Genomic DNA, 20,220 nt, shown 5'->3' with positions numbered 1-20,220 from the left:
TTTTTTGTTTTTTTTTTTTTGCAGAGCAGAGCATCTGCTGTCCCAATGGATCCTAGTGCTTGCCAAGGGCTATCAGAGAACTAATACTCTGCTTCTCAAGCACTAGTCACAGAAATGCAGACATGCACACACAAACATATGAGAACCCGCCATTGTCATTTTAAGTGGAATGGCAAATATTGCTTGGAACAGGAACCATCTTATTCTTCCATTTTTGCTTTCTGTTACTAATCCTAAATAGAGAGAGGTGAGTATTCAGACAGGCTTTTCTGCAGTAGTGCTAAATAATCTGCATAAAATCCATGTTTAGAAAGTAAAGCAGATTTCTATTCAGCCAAATTTGGTGGAGAAAGATGCGACATTCTGCTCTCATTTGGGGATTTCTGTTAAAATTTCCTATGTTATTCCTAGCCTAAGCTCATCCACTTTCTGTTTCCAGCTTTTGAATCTTGTTGTATCTTTGCTCAAATAAAGTACCTTTATTGCATGTACTATTCTGCTGCATATAGGGCTACAATGACCTAATTCATCCCTGCACATTTGTTTTTTAAAGTTACATTGACTGAGTTTCCCAAGTAATATTTTTTTAATTCTTCAACCACGATTGTGATATTTCCCTGAATCGTCGTCTTCCTCAGCATCTTTTCTGAAGAGCTTTCTCACATTAGTCATACCGATGCCAAAGACAGGGGTATTCTTTCATTTCCAGCTCCTTGCATCCCTGTTTATACACGTGCCTTGGTATTGCCAGAAGTGAAATGGTAACAGGCTAGCCCAGGATCCCATGGGAATGCCTGAACCTTTTGATCTTCAGTGGCACAGCGAACTGACTCCTGCACAGGGAAGAAATTAGTTCCTTCCTTCCTATTCAGATAAAGCAGCTTGCCCAAGTCCAATACCATGTGTAAACACTAAGGCACTTGAAAACAGACACTGCAGCAATGCCTGCTGAGGACCCAGAAGTTCTGGCTGTGCCCCAGAGGCAGAGGCTGTGATTGTCCTAACAGGTTTGCAGTTTTTGCAGTTGTTCTTGCAGTTCACATGGGTCATGTGCAGTGGTTCACAGACAAGGTATGGGCAATGTATAAGGCTATTGATGTGGTTTATGCCACAGATAATTCCTGACCTTAAGGGACTTAATAGCTGATACTGACAGGTCTTGTAAAAGCTGCTGGGGAGAGGAAGCAAAGAGTAGGACTCTCATTTGAATGGAATTTTCCCGAAGATGTCTTCTAGCACATGGGAGAATTCCATCTGTCCCAGGACAAAATATCTTCTCTCACTCCCGCTCAGGTGACTGAGATGAGCTATATTTTGGAGGCACAACAAGGAACTATTACCCTGTAATCCTGTCTGTGATGCTTTCCTTAGTGCACCTTTACTAGCCTGCCAAGGAGCTTATTCCCAGAAAGATGATTTAGATGAGAAGAAAAGTTTGGCACATCTTTAGCTTTTTCTTCAGGAGCTGGTGTGAACAAGAACATGTTAATTATTGAATAATCCATGCAAGAATCCTGAATAAATTAGAAGAGGGAAAATACATGACCTCCTCACTCCCTGCATGCATCAGAGGGTGATTAATTGATTTAATTATGCAGCTTGCTACAAGGGGTTGGCAGGGATCTGGTCTGTGGCACAAATGTTCTGCTGAGCATTTAATGGACTGTCAGTCGAGTGCCTCAGTGACTTTTAGATACAGTCAAATGCAGAAGGAAACTTTCCTGTTGGAGTCTGGATTCCTTAATACATATCAGGGTCACAAAATGAAACAACACTTATCTGCCTCATGCTAAGGATGTTCTGTCTCCTATTTTCAAGTAATAAAATGTGTGGCAGAGGGTATGGCGCTCTGTGAGCCCTGGAAATGATCTCTCCACCTGCCAAAGTCAACATAGATCGGGCTGAGGGGAAAGAGGTGCTTTGCTGGGCTTTTCTGCAAATAAAAGATTCTCATTGTTTGGGGGTTGTGACATCAGCAGTAAAAAATGCAGTAGAAATAAATAGAATTGCATCTTAATTGAAAGAAAAAAACAAAATACTCCTATGGACAATGACAAACATTCTGCTCTTGTTCAGCTGTCTCAGTAAACATCAGTAAGCAGCTCTGTCAGATGCACAGGCCTTTGCTGAGTGCACAGTCCCATAGTGAGAGGCAGATTATGTGACGGTTGAAACTAGCAAGCTGGTTTTGAGTAGTTTGGTACATCTAAATAGGTGCTGAACTGTATAAGCCAACAGCCAAATGCTTTGCCTGCAGATCAGCAACTTGGGAAGAATTATTCTGAATAAAACAAGGGCAACAAAAACTAGTTTGTGTTCAGAGTATGATAGTAAGAGGCTGGGAAGCTGCAGCTGGCAACATTCAAGGCTGTGCCTGTTGGTTTTGTGATGATCAAAAGCTTTGATAGGATTAGCTGATGTGTTTATCCACTCCCTGTTTTTAAGAAAGTACTCAGTATTTTATAAGCAGGTAGAAAGTTAAAGGCACTTCCCCTGAAGTTAGTACTATATGGGCAACCCTATGCATTTTCTAGGCCTCCATCACCACCTCTCACCTGCTGTCCTTTTGTCTACTGGAAAAGGCAAGGTATTTTTTTCTATTCTATAGCTGGGGAAACTTAGTGGAGATTGGGTGTGGTGGAGCGGGCAGCTGCTGTGACCAGGACAATGTCAACAGAGTGACAGTCTGCTTATTTTTACCATCTGCTTCCTCCGAAGGCAACTTGGATTGTTGTCTGTGCCTAAGCCAAAACATTCCTAGAGCATTCACTGCTCAGCTATCTCTGGATAAGACACGAAAAGCTTACCACTTTATGGATAGCTGAGTCTTACCTGAGCAACAGGAAGGGTTTTAATTCCTCCTTTTATTTTCACCACATAAGGGGCTAATCAATGCTGAGGTCCCACAGGTATCACCCAGTATTCTGTGTCCCACCAGGGCAAGTCATGCTACAGAGTCTAGGCTTTACTTACACTTGTCCTTGTGCCAGGCTGGCAGTGCCAAAGTCACTCTGGACCCTAGACACAGCCTTCATCTTGAGGAAGTGGTGGAGGGAAACAGGAGCCCTTCAGAGTTTCAGCTGGGTATATGCTACAGTAGAAGAGGTTTCTGTAGTCTGCTTTCCAGGCCTTAGCCCGTGGGAAAAGAGATGGGAAAAGCCCCATTAGGTCCAAGAGAATCTGTCTTTTCAGGTAGATTGTCCTGCACCTCTTTAGGATAAAGTACTGGTTATAACACAAGGCTGCTAGAGAGAGGGTGTACTTTCTGTAAGTTTCCCACGCTTGGAAACTAAGCATAGCCAAATTTGAGCCATAACTAGCCCCAACTCACCTTTTAACTACAATGTCTTCTTTTCTTCTCTTTTTGGTCTCTAAAGCTAGCACTAGCCCTACATCAGGCCTTGGGACTGCTGCCATCGTAGGTATTCTCATTGTTATCTTTGTGCTGCTCCTGGTGGCTGTGGATGTCACCTGCTACTTCCTGAACAAGTGTGGCCTGCTGATGTGCATTGCTGTCAACTTATGCGGCAAGTCCGGCCCAGGAGCCAAGGGCAAAGACATGGAGGAGGGCAAAGCCGCCTTCTCGTGAGTACTGTCATCACTTATATTGCTCCTTCTGTTGACCAGTGTGTCCCCTCAGCAAGTCTGGAAAAGAAACTGTTTTAGGGAGTTCTGGGTTCCTCATTTCTGATGGGAGGGTACTGAAAGGACCTGGGGCCACAGTGGTTCTGCTTTATATTTCCAGGAAGGGGTTTCTTCAGCTGTTTCTCTGGTTTTGTCCTATTCCTGTTAGTAGCCATTAAATGGCTGGCCCAAATGCTGGACATCACAGTGGTCTTCTGTGCTGTAGGTAATAACTGGAAGGGGGAGTGACAAAAAGAAGTAATCTTGTTTAGGCTGGTCTGTTTCTGTCATTCACTATCGACATTTGGAGCATGTCTTTGCAGGAGGATACCTAGTGTGAATGGGAACCAATCTCCATGCAATTCCCTTGTTACAGGAAAGATGAGTCCAAGGAGCCTATTGTGGAGGTGCGGACTGAAGAGGAGCGGACCCCCAACCACGATGGGGGAAAACACACAGAGCCCAATGAGACCACCCCACTGACGGAGCCAGAGTATGTTGGCATTAGTCAATCTTAGCACAGGGTCAATATGTTGCCCTCAGTTGCCTTAATCCCTGATCTCTCATGCCCGTGACTTAGGGCAGGAAGAGAGGAAGAAAGGTAAAATCTCCATGCTCCACTTGTGACATACCAGTGAGGAAATGCCTCCTCTCTTCCCCAGGATTCAGTGACTCCTATTTCCAGCACTGGAAGGGGAGTAAAGCAGTGTTTCTTGAAAGGCCTGTCTCTGCCAGTCCTGTCCAGTGTGTAGATCAGGCACCTGTCCAGGTTCACTGCAAAGGATCCAGAGCAAAAGCAGACCCCAGCCAGCACCAACTCCTGTTTGAGCTCTGCCCTAGCAATGCTGGATGAGTGCTTGAATGCCCCATGATGAAAGCAGTCCTCTTTACTGATAGCAGCAGAGTAGCTATGCTCTGGATGTTGGGGGAGGCATGGCAAGTCTGATTATTCTGTGAGAGGGCTGAGAGCTACCTACGAGCTTTGTTGATATTGGTGAACTCGTTTGGGGCCTGAGTCTGTGAATCCATGTTAGCTGGGATTGGCAAGGTTTAAGTATTGCCAACTTTCTACGTTAAGCTCTTTCCTAAACTGCTGCAGTTCTAGTGTCCTCTGAGTACTTCTCCATAGCTTCTGGAGTAGTAATGGGAGGAATTCACTTTAGGAAGCTGCTGAAATGCTTGTTAATATTTAGGTCAGGTTTGGGATTGATGACAAAAGTTGGGTTCCTTTCCTTCAGCAGAGTCGTCACAGTGGTGAGGTGGTCAGGCTCTTCCACCCGCATACTGCTCACCTCCTTTGATTAGGTTAGCGGTGGGGCCCACTAGTAAAATGGCTCTGCTGCAAGTTTGTGAGGTGAGAGGAGAAAGGAGGCTATTTCCACAAGCAGCACTGAAACGCGGACGCGCAGCACTGAGGAATAGCTGGGATTTATATTGTCTTGATTTTCTTGGCTAGTCTTACTGGAGTTTTAACTCAATTATCCTCCTCCATGAAGGTTTTCTCTCTGTTAATAAGCCTGAGATGGTGTTCTCAAGCACACTGGCTTCTCATGGAATAAACCATTTGTTTTTCCAGCATCGCATCCGTATACTTGTTAAGACAACCAGTGCTACATCATGGCTGCTAAAGCATAGTTACACTGTCAGACGTTGTCCTAAAGCAAACCTTATTCCAGCTAACACAACAGGCTGGAATCTGGTCAAAAGGGCAGAAAACATTACCTTAGAGCTGCATGTATGTATGTATATGTACATATATAGATGCATTACATGTGTGTGTGAGAAAAAGAATTACATTCTGTGTGGTTTGATGAAGGCCTTAGACGTGCAGGCAAAAGGACAGGGCCAAGATGAGGGACTGGATTCAGGGGTCCTACACTGCGACCTTGTTGTATGGTGACAGATGGCACAGGGCTGCAAGCTCAGGGAATTGGTAGAAAGCTTCCTTGTGACGCTAAGTGGAAGAGGCTGAGACGAAAGTTAGGCTAAAAGAGAAGAGTCTCTGCAAGTTGACAGGGTTATGTTTGTCTAAGACTTGAACCAAAATCTGCGTGAGCAAGCCATTCCTGAAGGACATGTCCTCTTTTCTGTTTTTCTCTTCCTAGTTATTCTTCAGTCATCCCAGCCAGCCCTTGCTACCCTTTGCACATTTGAACTCTGAAAGGTTTCTGCTCCTCTGAGTACCTCTCCCCATGTTGTGTGTGTGTGTGTGTGTGTGTGTGTGTGTGTGTGTGTGTGTGTGTGTGTGTGTGTGTGTGTGTGTGTGTGTGTGTGTGTGTGTGTGTGTGTGTGTGTGTGTGTGTGTGTGTGTGTGTGTGTGTGTGTGTGTGTGTGTGTGTGTTGTAACTACATGCCATGCTGCTGCTGCACCACCCACCTGCCTTCTCACTCTTACACTCTGCTCCCCTTTCCCCTGCTGTCATTTACGGGCTTCATTGTCTCTATTTCTCTTCTACTCCTGTCCTCTTCACAGGCACCCCGCTGATACCGCAGCTACTGTTGAGGACATGCTGCCTTCTGTAACTACGGGCACCACTAACTCTGACACTATCACTGAAACCTTTGCCACTGCTCAGAACAGTCCCACCAGCGAGACCACTACGCTGACCTCCAGTATTGCCCTGCCAGCCACGGCCATTCCTGACTCAAACTCCATGTTGCCTGGCCAGGCTACTCCAGCCAAAGGGGCAGCCACCTCAGTCTCTTCACCACCACCCTCCTCCACCCCCAAAGTGGCCCCCCTTGTTGATCTCAGCGATACCCCAAGCTCTACTCCAGCTACTAATAATTCGTCTTCAAGTGTCCTGTCCAACCAAGGTGCAGTGCTCAGCCCCAGCGCTGTTGCTAACGTGGCCGAGACCTCCAAAGTGGCAGCTGGTAACCAGCCAGCTGCCTCAAGCCCTGCAAACCTCACTAGCCCTCCAGCTCCATCAGAGCCCAAGCAGGAGGTCTCAAGCACCAAGAGCCCTGAAAAGGAAGCTGTGCAGCCCAGTACAGTGAAGAACCCAACAGAGACAACCAAGAACGCAAGCAATCTGAAGAGCGAGGCTGCTTCAGGCAGCACCACAAACCCCTCACAGAATGAGGACTTTAAAATGGACGAAGGGACCTTCAAGACACCAGACATTGATCTTGCAAAGGATGTTTTTGCAGCTCTTGGCACTACTACTCCTGCCAGTGTGACTAGTGGGCAAGCTCGTGAGCTTGCTTCTTCCACTGCAGACAGCTCTGTACCCGCTGCACCTGCAAAGACCGAGTATGGCTGCCTTTAATCTTCTGTTGGTTGTGTGCTATGTCTCTTGTGCACTGGTGCTCGTGCTGTGTTCTTGTTGGGTGTTCTCTTAACTAATCTCATTGTTTCCTTAGCAAACTAACTCACCTGTGAACCAACTAAACAGGGCTTGGCTTTAAAGGTCAAGGAGGAAAGCAGGAATAGGCTGTGCCAGGGAAGCAGAGAAAAGACAAACCCAGGAATTTATCATAAATGTGTTACTCTTTAGACTTTTATGCAGCTTTGTCCATTGTAGGTTGTTGTTTTATGAAAGAGATAGAAACAGTTTGGTTTGATGCAAAGGAAGGGCTGTCCTCAGGGGCGCTGAGTTCCTGCAGTCCAGTGAGCACAGCCACGCAAATTCAATTTCCTAACAGATCAGTGGAGCCCTTCAGAACTTTTTTCAGTGTAAGGCAGGGCAGAAACTAGTGCCATGTGAAACTGTAAAAGCATGGTACCTCTGGATTTGTCCCTAAACTGGCAAAAGGATAAGGCAATGTGATCCCATCTGAGAGAGGGAGAGCAGTCACAGCACAGCTGGGTCAGGGTAACTTGGCAGTGTGTTGTCCTGGTATATTAGAGATGAGCCTCCATCCACTGTACTGGGTCTCCTCTTTACCCAGCTGATTTATTCAGAGAGCATCAGCATGTTCCTAGGCAGGACAACCCTAGGGATCCTTTGGAGCCTTATGCCATCTGGACAGAATCCACTTTCCTCAGCTGAGACAAGTCTGTGCCTTGTGTTTGGCAGGAGACACTGTAACTGGAGAGTGAAAACAGCATGAAGTCCTCACCTGGGTAACCGGGGAGAGGGTCCCCAGCTGTTGTGCAGATGATGGACAAGAACACTCTTACTGTGTCGGTTTGGATGGCAGTTGCTGACAGAGCCATGAGCACAGAAGCCTGGAAAATGCTGACTGAAAATGGATAAGCCACCCTTGAGGGGACAAGTATCTACCTAAGGTCCCTGTTCCTTCTGGCTTCCTAGTTGGACACCATGTGTTGACAGAGGCAGGATGAAATAGAAGGAGCATCTTGTCTTTCCTGGAGCACGGTCTGTGCTTTATCATGAGAAAGAGTCCTGAAAAGGCAGCTCAAATTTGTTGTAGGAGCAGCTCCCAAAACCAAAAGACTGAGTTCACACTGCATCTTTAGTTTTTGCAAAGGAAAGTGTGTTGAGGACATTGGGCTCTGCACTGCCAGCTAGAATGCTGCCAAGAAACTAACTAGCTGTTCTAGAGCTGGGTTTACAGCTCGCTCAGACAAATCTAGGCTATGCTACAGCAACCACACTGGAGACATACCCTAAGTCACAGCTCTGGTTAGAACTTTTTCCATCCTCACATCTCCAGGAAAATTACCTCATTCTGGAAGCTTTGTATTTAATCCAAAATAAAGCATTGGCCTTGATCGTTGGCTTTGACACTGTGATTGCAATGTGTGTTAGCACTCACAGAAGAGCAGTCAGTCAGACACTGCAGAACCAAAAACCAGGCTCTTTTCCCGATCTGAGTGAAAACCCATGCTGTTTTACTGTATTATTCAGGTGCCTTTACACTTTACGTCTCTGGTTTCCCTACCTCCCTGCTGTGCTTCTGTCCTCCCTTAAGTCAGGAGTCATTCCTGCTGTGTGACTGTTCCACAGCACTGACTTGTGCTCCACACAGCTATGGAGCATCTGGCCCTTCCTGGAAAGCCTGGGTGACACAGCAGATGCACTAGGGTTGGAGGGAACCAGGCAGCCTTGATGGGTGCAGCTGAGCTGCTCCCAAGCAGAGAAATCCATGTTCACTTCGGTTCACTGCACCTAAAGCCACTGCCTTGTCATGCGCAGTGCTACAGAGAGACAAACAGATAGAGAATTGTGATCTGGCACTGAGCTGAAAGGAGGTAGGAAATGGTTTGCCCATAGTAAGGAAACATTTCAACTGAATTAATGCAACTTGGTCTGTGTCACGTAAATGAATTCTTGGTATGGTGGAATGCAGAGCTGTGTTCCTTCTGCCGATCCAGCCACCTTCTTCTACCTGTGCTGCTCATCTGCTTCCCTTGGGGCAAATCAGTACTGCAACCATAGGCTTAGATTCATCTCGCCTGCTCATCAGGGTGAATTAAGATTGCAGTCATCTCAGACTAACTCTGTGGCTAATGGGCTGGAACGGGCACTTACTCAGGGAGGCCACCAGATATGCCTTGTGTGGCACTTTTCATGACTATGAAGAGAGCGTTGGACAAACAGGCTTCTCTGATTCTTCAGTAAAGTGCCAAAAGACAGGCTGATGAACATGAGCTTTAGTCTGTGAAGATGTTGACCTCCCTTACAGTTGTGAAAATGTGTTTGACAAAATTCACCACTTCTGTGTTTCCCTTCCTGCAACATACTGGGAAATTCTGGGACTGAATTCCTGTAGGGAAAAAGATTTTCTGCTAAAATGGCAGTCTGCTTAAACAGGACATTTGTGTGATGTAAATGAGTGATGGTAAAATCAAATTCCTTTGCAACTGTGCGAGTTTTCCCTTTTGCTCCTTTTTTCACACCACAACATGCCTTGTGCCTCTGCTGCAGCCTGAGACCTCATCCTACTAGTATGTTAACTCAGGGCAGGAGGAAAATCAAAAAAGATTTCACTAGTGCTAAATGAAGCTGGGGGTGGAGGGTGAGTTTGGTTTTACTTATTTCTGCATCTGGAAATGCTCCTTTTGCTCTAGCAAGGCGATATATTTGCTTGTTTCCAGAAACATATTCTTTCCTCATCACTAGTTCAGCAATGGACAGTCTATATTTCTCTGTCTCTAAACTGTGCCATTTTGGTGATTCTTCTTCAGGAAAATCCCAGTAGAAGACAAATCTGAAGTGCAAGCAACGGAAACTAAGACACCTCCAGCAGAAGTCAAGACGGTCCCCAATGAAGCCACACAAACAAATGAAAATGAGAGCAAAGCATGATCAGCGACAGATGAAAACAAATGACAGAACAACTTCACCCAAGCATTTAAAACACAAAACACAACACACATCTCATTCTTCTAGTGTCTGTTGCCTTTTTTTAAAAAACAAACAAAACAGAAAATGCATAAATGGGGGGAGGGGGGGAATCTCTCTTTTTCTTTTCTTTTCTTCTCTTCTCTTTTCCTTTTTTTTTTTTTTTTTAAAGATTTCTAGAAAGGTTCTATTTGTTGTGCACTTGCTTTTAAAAAGTAATAAATTTTAAAAACAGGGTTAAACCCGTAACCAAATCAGTGCTTAGCTGACCCTGTGTATATTCAAATAAGCAAAATTGCAAATACCATTTGCAATGTGGTTGGGAAGCTCAAAATCAACTAGTCCTAGAAAAAAAAAAAAAAAAAAAAAAAAAGACAAAAAAAAAAAAAGACCCTGTTCTTTCCTTCGTTAGTATAGCAGATATAACCACTGTACTACTTGGTGCAGCTGGTACTTAATGAACAAAGTCCACAATTTATTTTTATACTTTTCAGTCGCGTTTGAAATATGTAAAGCCTCATAAATAAGTTATAATTTCTGTTCACCTTGTATTTGTTCAGTATGCAAAGTGTCTTGAGCTCTTTGTGGCTGAATTCTGTTCTCCACATTTGAGGTTTATTTGGGTTTTATTTTTTTTAGGAAGAATGCCAAAATTGCAGCTTTGGGGGATATATTTCGATTTGCAGTATTCAGACTCTACATTTCTTTAAATTTTATGTTAATTTTTGACAACTTTTGTTCTTTCCAGTGTTTACAATTGACAAATATTTTTTAAACTTTTGTTGTTTAAATGTACGTGTAAAATAGCTGCCTTTTTTTTTTTTTTTTTACAGTAGTTGTTTCCCCTTTATCTTTTCTTAATTATTGTTGTTATTATTATTTTTGTTATTATTATTTTTATCTTTTCTTAATTATTGTTGTTATTATTATTATTGTTATTATTATTATTATTATTTCTTACTGGAGTAAGAAGAAAAGTAATGCTGGGTTTTGGTTTGGGGTTTTCTGGGTGGGTGGGGGTATTCAGACCACTTGTCACCAATCAAGGTCTTTATCCAGCAATCCACATAAACACACGCTTAACTTGGAATGAGAGAGTTGCTGGTGGGAGTCCTTCTATACTTAAATTTAGTAAGAGTTTAAGTCCCTTGCTGGACCTGGGCCTGACTGCATAAGAGAAATATCATCTCTGCTTTTTTAGGACATTCTCCCCTTTCCTTCATGGAACCCTCCCGGAGCTTTGAGAAGCAGAAGGGAGATTGTACAGTTAGGGCTGGTCTGGTCTCATCTCAGATGTTTGACTATATCAATTCCTCAATATGTATGTCAGCAAATGCCACTTCCTTTGACCCTAGAAATCTGATTTAAAAGCAAAGATATTTTGCACCGGGGTGCTTGGCAGCCTGCAAGACCCTTCCTGCAAAGTCGGCTCCATCAGCAGTTGGACTAGATGATCGTTGTAGGTCCCTTCCAACTGAACTATTCTATTCTATCACATCATGTGTATTGAATCATCCGTGTATGCTCTGCAGAATCAAAACCGTGAAATCAAGAGCAAGTGCTTGGAAATCAATGCCAAGACTCCTATTGATTTCACTTGTCTTGGCATTGTGTCTTTAACAGTTGGAAAAGGGGGCAGATGTAGTACATGTATTATCGTTACGGAGGGGGGAGCTTATCATTGGGAGTCATGGAGTAACACTGAGATTTCGGGGTGAACAGAAAGGAGGCTTGAGCAGAAGGAAGGTGGAGGTATATAGGGGAAGACCAGCCCATTGTATAGAGATGTTCCTTCTGTTGGGGTTTTGTTGGGTTTTTTTTCCCCTCTTTTTTTTCTTTTGTTTTCTTTTTTATTCTACTTTAGATCTGCAAGCTTGTGCACTGTGGGTGCGTGACTATTTTAGTGTGAAACGTGTTTTTTGTCATAGTATTGAAATAATAAAAGCTTCAACATAGTTTGGATGTGGAAGGTGTAGCGATAGTTCAGATTTGAAAAAAAAATATTCAGGAAAAAAAAAAGAGAACAACTCTTACAAGGAACAGAAGCCTTTAAATGAAAAAATCAAACCAAGCTGACTATGGCATCCATTCCGTTGCGCTAAGGTGATGAACAGAAGGATGATGGGGGTTGGGTAGACTGCAGTTTGGCTCTGGGAAATTGAGCCACTTTTATCGGTGTATTCTTCTAAGTACGCAGTCTTTTACAGTGGCATCACATAATGTCAAACTGTGAAAAATAATGGTCTTGTCATTTGCTAAGCGTGGGGTTTTCTGCATTTTTAACTTAGCTCCTGGGATGCAAATGGAGGATGACTGGATATGCAGGCATAGACACTCATGCAATACCTATCCTGAGCAGGATATCAGGACAGGATGGGTCCTCACTTCAAAGCCTTGTGTCAAATTCAGCCCTTGCGTGACCCGTCACAGCAGTGTCAGTATAACTGTGGAAGTTTGGCCCATGGTCCCTAGGATTTTTTTTCTAAGGAATCGATAAAATGCAGCACAAAAAGCTCCCATGGTCGGTCTGTGGCTGGGGAGGGTCCTCGGGGCAGCAGAGGACTAGTGAGCAGGCAGTGTGTACCTCCGCTCCTGCAGATGACCACAACAATTTGTTCCTCCTTTCTGCAAAGTTTTTGACTGCTTTTGTCATCTGTATGTTATACCTCCTAAGTTATAACCCACTGAGAGCTGAGCAGCTGATAGGAACCGAATGCTGTACAATGCTCATGACCAGAAACATGTCCCGTGACACTGGTCAGCACCTGTTGGGTGAAAATTATGTTAACTATCACCTGGATTGGCATTTCTGTCATAAAAGGTAACCAGCTCAAAGCCTGATCGTAACACCCAGCTGTATCATTAGAAAGTACCCTGCTGACTGCAGTGGGTTTGTATCGAGATCAATGGAGTGAGCACCACTCCAAGGCAGAAGTGAACCCTGTGATTGCCTGAACACTGGGAGTGTCCATCCAACTCCTTTTTAATGTCCTCGTGACACCTCCCAATACTTGTAGATTAATACCGGAGAGTGGTTTTATACTCGCCCTCAATGGACAATAATTTGTTTTAATTTAGAAGTACCCCATTTCCAAGGTAGCTTAGGCTTCATTGCTTTTATTTAAACCTTTGAAGAGGGACCAACCTGATGCCGTTTATGCTGTATATGTTTATATATGTATCTATGCCATACATATATATCTATATGGCAATGCAGACTGATCAGCTTCTAGTTGTGGAGTGATTACATTTCATGCTGCACCATACGTAAAGATGGTAAGATGATAGTGCATCCAGTTGTTCAGCTTTTAGAGTGGAGTTTTATTTTCACACTTTTCTATGGAGCCTTCAAACCCCAGATTTTCACACTAGGCTGTTTTGATAGTTGTTCTCTGACCCTCCATTGACATCCTTACCCAGCATTCCCTACTTTTGGGGGCCTTCTATCTTGTTAAAAAAACAAAAAAACAAAAAATGTTTTTACCAAGTGAAACATCGATTCCACCTTTATTCCCATTCTCACTGGTGTAAATACTGATACTAACTGAAGATTTTGACTTTGCATTCTGTCAGAATACTGTGTTCAAATAAAAATTACAAAAAAAGCTTGTGTACAGTCTGCCCTTCTTTAGATGCTCTGCTAGGTCCTGTGTACAGACATGGATTCCCAGGGCTGTATTTGCATGTGAGCTTAACGCGGAGTGAGCAGTCCCATTGTGGCATGCCCACAGCCTGAGTTAAGCGTCTGTCTGAGGCTCTGGGCTGTAGACAAGCAGGAAATGCAACTGTCTGCACCGTGACGTTAGTGAAGCAGTCATGCTGCGTGGTTCAAGCCGGTACATCTCTGAACAGTGGCAGTGGGCTACGGTAGTGCCTTTCCAAACTTCGGGTGTGCAGAAAAAACACCTGCCAGCATGCGATTCCACTGACAGGCTCTTCCAAAGTGCTGAGTGTCACAAAGAGGAGTGTTTTTAAAGTTCGTTTCTGTCCCACTGTAGGTAATTTTCTTGAGATAACTAATGCACAAATGCAGTTTCATGTCCACTGTGAATCAGCGACAGCTGAATTTCCCATGACAAGGCGCTCCTCTGTTCACTGGCTATGAAAGGTGTGTGTGCATGTTGATTGTTGGCTTTAAAAGGTGTTCTTAACCCATCCTGAATTGGGTGCCTGAACTTGGTTAATGCAGGATGAATCTAATTAAATTTAATTCTGTCCTAAGCATTGATCTCCCAGGACACGGAAGGAGAAGTGAGAGCTCCGATACGTATCAATACTTGGGTGCCAGAATTGTTTACAGAAAAAGAAGAAAGTAAATGTATTGAGCTAAAGTACTTGTTATCCCAAGCGAATACCCTTCTCCTTTCTGCTTCCTCTCCAGCGCTTTGCCCTCTATTCTTGACTGCTGTTTACACTGTGGTTTCTAGTAAGACAGTATTTCAGCAAAGCTGCTGTGATTGGCCCGATACGTCTTTGGTACTACTGCTTTAGAAAAGGCTGTCCCAGGAAAAGGGACAGGAAAAATGCACAGGAAACAATCCATCTTCTTGGTGGGTTCTTTCATCAGGTGTCTGTCACTGCAGAATTCCTTTTGAATTCATGTTCCAGGTTCATGCGCTCAGCTCCTTTATAGCTGTCATTTTTCTTTCATTGGGATTCCTGACTTCCCTTTCCTGACTCTTTCTTTAACGCAGTTTGTGGAGTTTTCCCAGCCTGCTTTGTTCTTGAAAAGAGTTCCTCCTTATTCCAGTCAGTGGCATACGGAGCACAAAATGGTTCTGTATTCAGATACTGATTTCTGCTTTGTTATACTGCATGTTTGCAATACTGCATTTTTTGTGAGAACCCACCGTGAACAATGGAGAGCGGGAGGATGTGGTACAATGTCAGTCCTCGACTAATATGCACATGTGCAACTGCATCATACAGCTTGCTTCTGCAAGAGGTGCTCTGGAAATAGTTTATTTCTTTTTTCTGTGTTATTTTTTTCTCTTTTTCCTAAAATTCTAGCTAAAAACTGCCAAAATTCCCACTTTATTTAATTTTTTGAGTCTGGGGTTGCAGGGGGGTGTCTGTTTACTTTTTCCCGAGACTATCTCCACAAATTCAGGACAAGCAGACTTTACTTTCACACAAAAGTTTCCATTTGACTGAAAAAGAGCTCTTTTCTCACTACCTAACCATTTGAAAAAAAAAAATTCAACTACTTTCAAGTCAGGAAACTTTAATTGATAAGAGTAACTTTGTTTCCAGGGAAGTCTCTGAGGTTGCCTTTTTCTGTGTTCCTGGCTTTAGCATCTGCTTCCCTGAATCACGCCAGTGTCACCTCTGCATGATGCCTAGTGGAGGGACTCCGTTCCCTGGTGTTTGGCTTGTTTCCTGCTGTAGCATCTTAACGAACCGTGAGGAGCTCAGGTAGTCTTTCCTCTTCTGTCAGATATTAATAGAGGGGCCTAGAGCACTTGGCCTAATTTACTGTTGCTGCAGAGCACATGCCCGTGTGTGAAGAGTGATGAGTTTTCTTTCCCTGGAGTCAGGGTTGTGCTCAATTCCAAAACAACTGAAAAATTCTTTACTAGATCTTCGTATTTTTTCAGCCATTCATCAATCCTACCTTTCTTGGTAATTTTAACTTGTCTCTCCCCCTGTTGAGGCCATGGCACCCAACTGTCCATGTCAGCTTGGCTGAGTATGTCCCCTTTTACCACAGGCTGGTCTGAAGGGGGGGGGGCTTAATGGCAGTGGCTGGAGGTCTGCTGCAAACAGTTTCTTCTTTCTGTCGTCTCTTCTGGCCATTCTAGTTAGTTGGCTTGTCAAAAGATACAAATGTATGAATATACATGCACATGCTTTCAGGGCATCATTTTAAGTGCTTCTGTACTGAACTGTATGGAAATATTTAGAGACCTGCACACCATTTTAGTAAAGGTGGCTCTCCCCCCTTGCACATTAGCCAATTAAGCTCTTTACTGTTTGTTGCAAACTGGCAGGAAAATGCTGCGCCTAGCACAGCCTCCCAGAGCTCCAGGCAGAGAGCATGCACCGCAGCCATGCTCTCTGTAAGGGATTAGCAGATCTTACAGCGGAGCTGAATCGTGAACTTCATTTCAATTGCTGTAATGAAATCTCTGGCTGGCTGCTAAATGAATTCCAACTCTTATTTTCCACAGCTGCATTATTAGCTTCGTCCTGCCCACAGAGGCTCGGGTCCTGCAGGTTTCTCTTCATGTTTCTCTGGCTCGCTGGTGCAGCTCGTAGTAGCCTCGCTCTGCTGGGGGCACTGGCACATCAGAGGCCCTACAGCAGTATAGCACCATGTCTGCTGGCTACTCTTTACGTTACTTTATAGAGCATGTGAACAGCGTTGGGAGGGAGCAGCGGCTTTCCACGCAGCGCTAGCAAATTATGCCTTTCTTCTGTAGCCCTCCTGCAGAGCCTGATGAACAGCAGAAATAAACAATGGATCTGATGGCAGAATGAAATGCAACTTCTTGTATGGAGAGAGAAGGGGAAGCTGAATGGGAGGAGCAGAAGCAAAGACCATTCTGATGCAGGTGACTGGGAGTAAAGGCAGGATCTGCCTATAGAGATGCTGCATCTTGAAGCCGAAAGGCTCCGCTTTCCAGGCCACTAAGCCAGTGGGGTATCCCAGAGGCAAGAGAGCAGAGTGCAAAGCTGGCAGCCGAGAGTGCAGAGGAGGCTGCACTGCAGCAGCCAGTCCACCTGACGTGAGGGGAGAGACTGCAGGAATAGCGTTTGCTCCATTTTCCACCCATCTCGAGGATATCTCTGCAGATTCACAGCCATTGGAGAGAACCTTTCTGACTGCCACTCCCTTGTTTCCATCAACTTCTCACAGTGCCATTGCAGGAGAGGCAGGAACCGAGTCAGTCTCTCTTCACCAGTGCGCAGGGCTGGGATGCTGCTGCTTGCATGCAGCACCCATGGGACAAGAGAGAGGGGTAAGCAAGAAAGACTGCCCCGCCTCCGCTTGCTGCAAATCTGCAACTGCAAAACAGTCTTTTAATGAACCGACAAGCTGAGCTCTTTGTACTGTGTGGTTTACTTGTAACAGTTTTTATTCTCTTAGACCTTAAGCGTGGCTATATTCCCCAGGTTTTCTAGGATAACAAATAAAAGCTAGACTGCTGAGTATCCCAGTGACATAGCTATTGCCTCGTGGGTATTTTTAATTGGGCACCACAGACACAGGATTTGAAACAGCTTCATTAGAGGAAAAAAACCCGCCTTTGGGATGGAGGCTTACATGAGCAAGAGCAGAGCTGACTTGCAGCGAGAGGAGAGAAGGGAGCTATTTTGTTTCGGTGCATGAGGGAAGGGGAAAGGGATCTTCTGGCAGTTCCTGCAGCAAAGGGGCTGGAAGGGACAGGAGATCCTCGCTGCCTGTGGAGTCAGGCAGCTCAGCGCCTTGTTGGCACACGTAGCCCAGGACAGCATTTCTCCTCCCGGGCACTGCGGTGGGACATTCAAGAGTAGGCAGATGAATGTAGCTGCGGTTTGTAACTTCACAGTGAGATTTCTAATTTCACGCCCAGCAGGCTCCAGAGTGGCTTGCCCTTCTTGGTATCCCACACCTTAGGCAACCCTGCTGCTTTCAGGAGGTTTGCCAGGTCACCTCTCTCTCTGTTTCTCGCCTTTCTCTCCTGAGACAGCTGGGTTATAATGTGTCTGGAATTAAAATATTCTGGCAGTGCAGCAGGGACTCGGTGATGTTCTGACTCCCTTTGGTGGCTGACAGCTTCCACTAACTGCCACCTCCAATCTTCTGGCTCTGAAAACACGGCCCTGGAGCGTCTCCTGAGAGTGGTGACAAGGACCCATCTGGCTGTTGGAGCCTTGTACGCGTGTGTGCATGTCCTGATAGGGACATGCTTTGTGTGAAGTGCATGTGAGGGGAAGCTGGATGCATAGACTGCTCTGAACCATGAGCCTGACACATCCCAGCGGGGCCACGTGGTGTAAAGGAGGGCTAGGATTCTCTTGCAAGGGCAGCTGGCCCTCAGAGCCTGAAAAGGTTGAGACGTGTCTCTGGGCCATTGTATGTGCTGCTGGAGATCAGCCAGCCCGTGTGTTTCTTTTCCCGTGGCTTCATCCACCCAGACAGATATTGTGCATCCACAGCACAGCTGGGTGGGTAGCTCGGATTTGGCAGCACACGCAGTGCACAAGCCTGGCTGGCGGGAGCATGGAGGCTGATTTGGGGACACAGGCGACAAAGCAGGAAAAGGCCTGAAATCACAGCTTTGTGCCCAGCTGGCCAGCTGCTTTTTGTGCTGGAGGATGGTGCCACCCTCTGGCTGTCTCACTGGTGACAGGCTGCACGTCCCACCTCGGGAAGGGCTGCGCTGGCTCCCGGGAGTGGCATGAAGCCTCCCTGGGCACCAGACCGCCCAGACCCTGCAACCTACTGACCTGAGCGCCCTCCCAGGGACATGCCTGCTTGTCTGACAGCACAGAGGATACAGAAATCGTCACTGTCAAGTGGCCACTTCTCAGAAGCTGCTGAGACACTGATCCCGTTAACTTGAAGAAGTGCCCATTTTGAATGAGGGTTTAACCCTCAGCCAACTCCAGTCCTCTTCTTCCCAAACAAAGATTGAGAAAGCCCCAATCTTTAAAGGGTATCTTAAAAAAAAAAAAAATCCAAGTCTGCTACAAAAATCAGGGCAATGGGAGCTAGAGGGTATTGGTTGTGGATGAGCGTTCACGTTTCTTTCTTCAGGTTGCCTCTCCCAGTTAGTAGGTCTGCTAAGCTTCAGTTCAGCTAATCTTTATGTGAACCAAAGAAGTCCCTTTCACTGATTTTTTGCCCATCTGTCCCATTTTTTACAGAGGGTGGTGAAGCACTGGCACAGGTTTCCCAGAGAGGTGGTGGATGCCCCATCCCTGGAAACATTCCAGGTCAGGCTGGACGGGGCTCTGAGCAACCTGGTCTAGTGGAAGATGTCCCTGCCCACGGCAGGGGGGTTGGACTAGATGGCCTTTAGAGGTCCCTTCCAACCCAAACTATTCTATGACTCCACGATTCCTGTCCCCCGTGTATGAACAGAAGATGACTTTGGGCATTAAAAAAGCCAGACCGAAAGGATCTTAAATGCTTCTTGGAGAAATGACATGCCTGTACCTCTGCTGATATGCTCCCTGCTGTTAGCTGCCAGCGGGGCAGCTTGCCTCCTCGCTCTGCCAAATCAAACCCAGATGTGTGTTTTGATAAAACAACAAGCAGGAGGGAGCGGCAGCAGGAGGTCTCACTTCTGGTTTGCGTACATTCAGGCTGCAAGGCAAAGGCTGACCTGTTTAGCAGAGGGAAAAGGAGCGTATTCAGCTCAGCGACCAGTGAACCGTTTCTCTGAGATTTCAAGCCAGAAATTAAGCGAGGAAAGCCAGGATGAAGATAGTGGCCCTCTGCCAGCTCTGGACTAGGAGCCTCTCTGCTGTGCTATAGATATTTCTGCATGGCTCACCTGGAAGGCCTCTGGTAGAGGGGCCCTCTGTAGCCCCTGTCAGACCAGCCATTCTGCTGCAGTAGAAATACAAGCGCTACTTGCTATCAAAGGGATTTTATCTAGGAGTAAAGGGAAGGAAGAAAAGAAGTCACCTGCTTAATGCTCTGGCATACATTGCAAATATAAAAGCATGCTTTTTTCCCATAGCAGCATAGCTCTAAAAGAGCATTCAAAAGAAATCTGCAAAAAGAGGAGATAGGAATGCCCTTTCCGTAGGTCTGTCCCTACCTCGTGCTGAGGGTTTGCCTACTATCTGTGCTTGGTAAAGCATGATGTTAAGTTACGCGTTCAGGCGCTTAATTTCTACACTGGTGCTTAGGCAGTGCAGCGAGTTACCGTGCAAGGGCGAGTGAGGGCTGGGAGTCTGTGGGTAAGCCCGGACGGGCACGTCCCAACAGGTCCTGCCACGCGGCCCCGCTCCTCGCTGGGGCCACCACTCCCTTCGCGGGGACCGACCTTCTCCGGGCTGCAAAGCGAAGGGCTGCGCTGCACCGTGCGAGAGGGATTTTGCACAGCGTCGGCTGAGCTGGGCCAGGAGAGGGACCCCTTGCTGCACCCTGCGAGGCGAGGGGAGCTCGGCAGGCACGGGCAGCCCCAGCCCAGCGCGGCTCGAGGGCGGAGTCAGCTCACACCAGCGGCCGCGGCCGTTCCTGCCCCTCGCAATGCCCTGGGTTATGCTAGAGGGAGAGGGACAGCAGCCGGCTGTACCCCGGGGGTGGTGCTGCAGACACCGAGCGGTGAGCGGGGCCCGGGGCTGGGGCGGACGCGGGCTCCGGCTCCTGCTCTGAGGGCTGATGCCTGCCGGTTACCCCGAA

The 20,220-nt window shown here is 46.0% G+C and overlaps 1 protein-coding gene across 1 annotated transcript in view; it reads left to right on the top strand.

Annotated features, from left to right (window-relative positions):
* NCAM1 (neural cell adhesion molecule 1) overlaps window positions 1–9,842 on the top strand; it is a 65,921-nt gene extending 56,079 nt beyond the window's left edge. Inside the window, exons 21-24 of the mRNA XM_019471079.1 lie at window positions 3,378–3,585; window positions 4,001–4,117; window positions 6,098–6,880; window positions 9,722–9,842. Of these exons, the coding sequence (XP_019326624.1) occupies window positions 3,378–3,585; window positions 4,001–4,117; window positions 6,098–6,880; window positions 9,722–9,842 (1,229 nt within the window). The remainder of the gene's footprint in view (window positions 1–3,377; window positions 3,586–4,000; window positions 4,118–6,097; window positions 6,881–9,721) is intronic.
* Window positions 9,843–20,220: the final 10,378 nt, after the last annotated feature.

The sequence above is a fragment of the Aptenodytes forsteri genome, unplaced genomic scaffold, assembly GCF_000699145.1.
Source record: "Aptenodytes forsteri isolate BGI_AS27 unplaced genomic scaffold, ASM69914v1 Scaffold715, whole genome shotgun sequence".
Classification (NCBI taxonomy): Eukaryota; Metazoa; Chordata; class Aves; order Sphenisciformes; family Spheniscidae; genus Aptenodytes; species Aptenodytes forsteri.
Note: the sequence above shows the minus strand (reverse complement) of the source record. Positions and strands in the feature narration are given on the sequence as shown.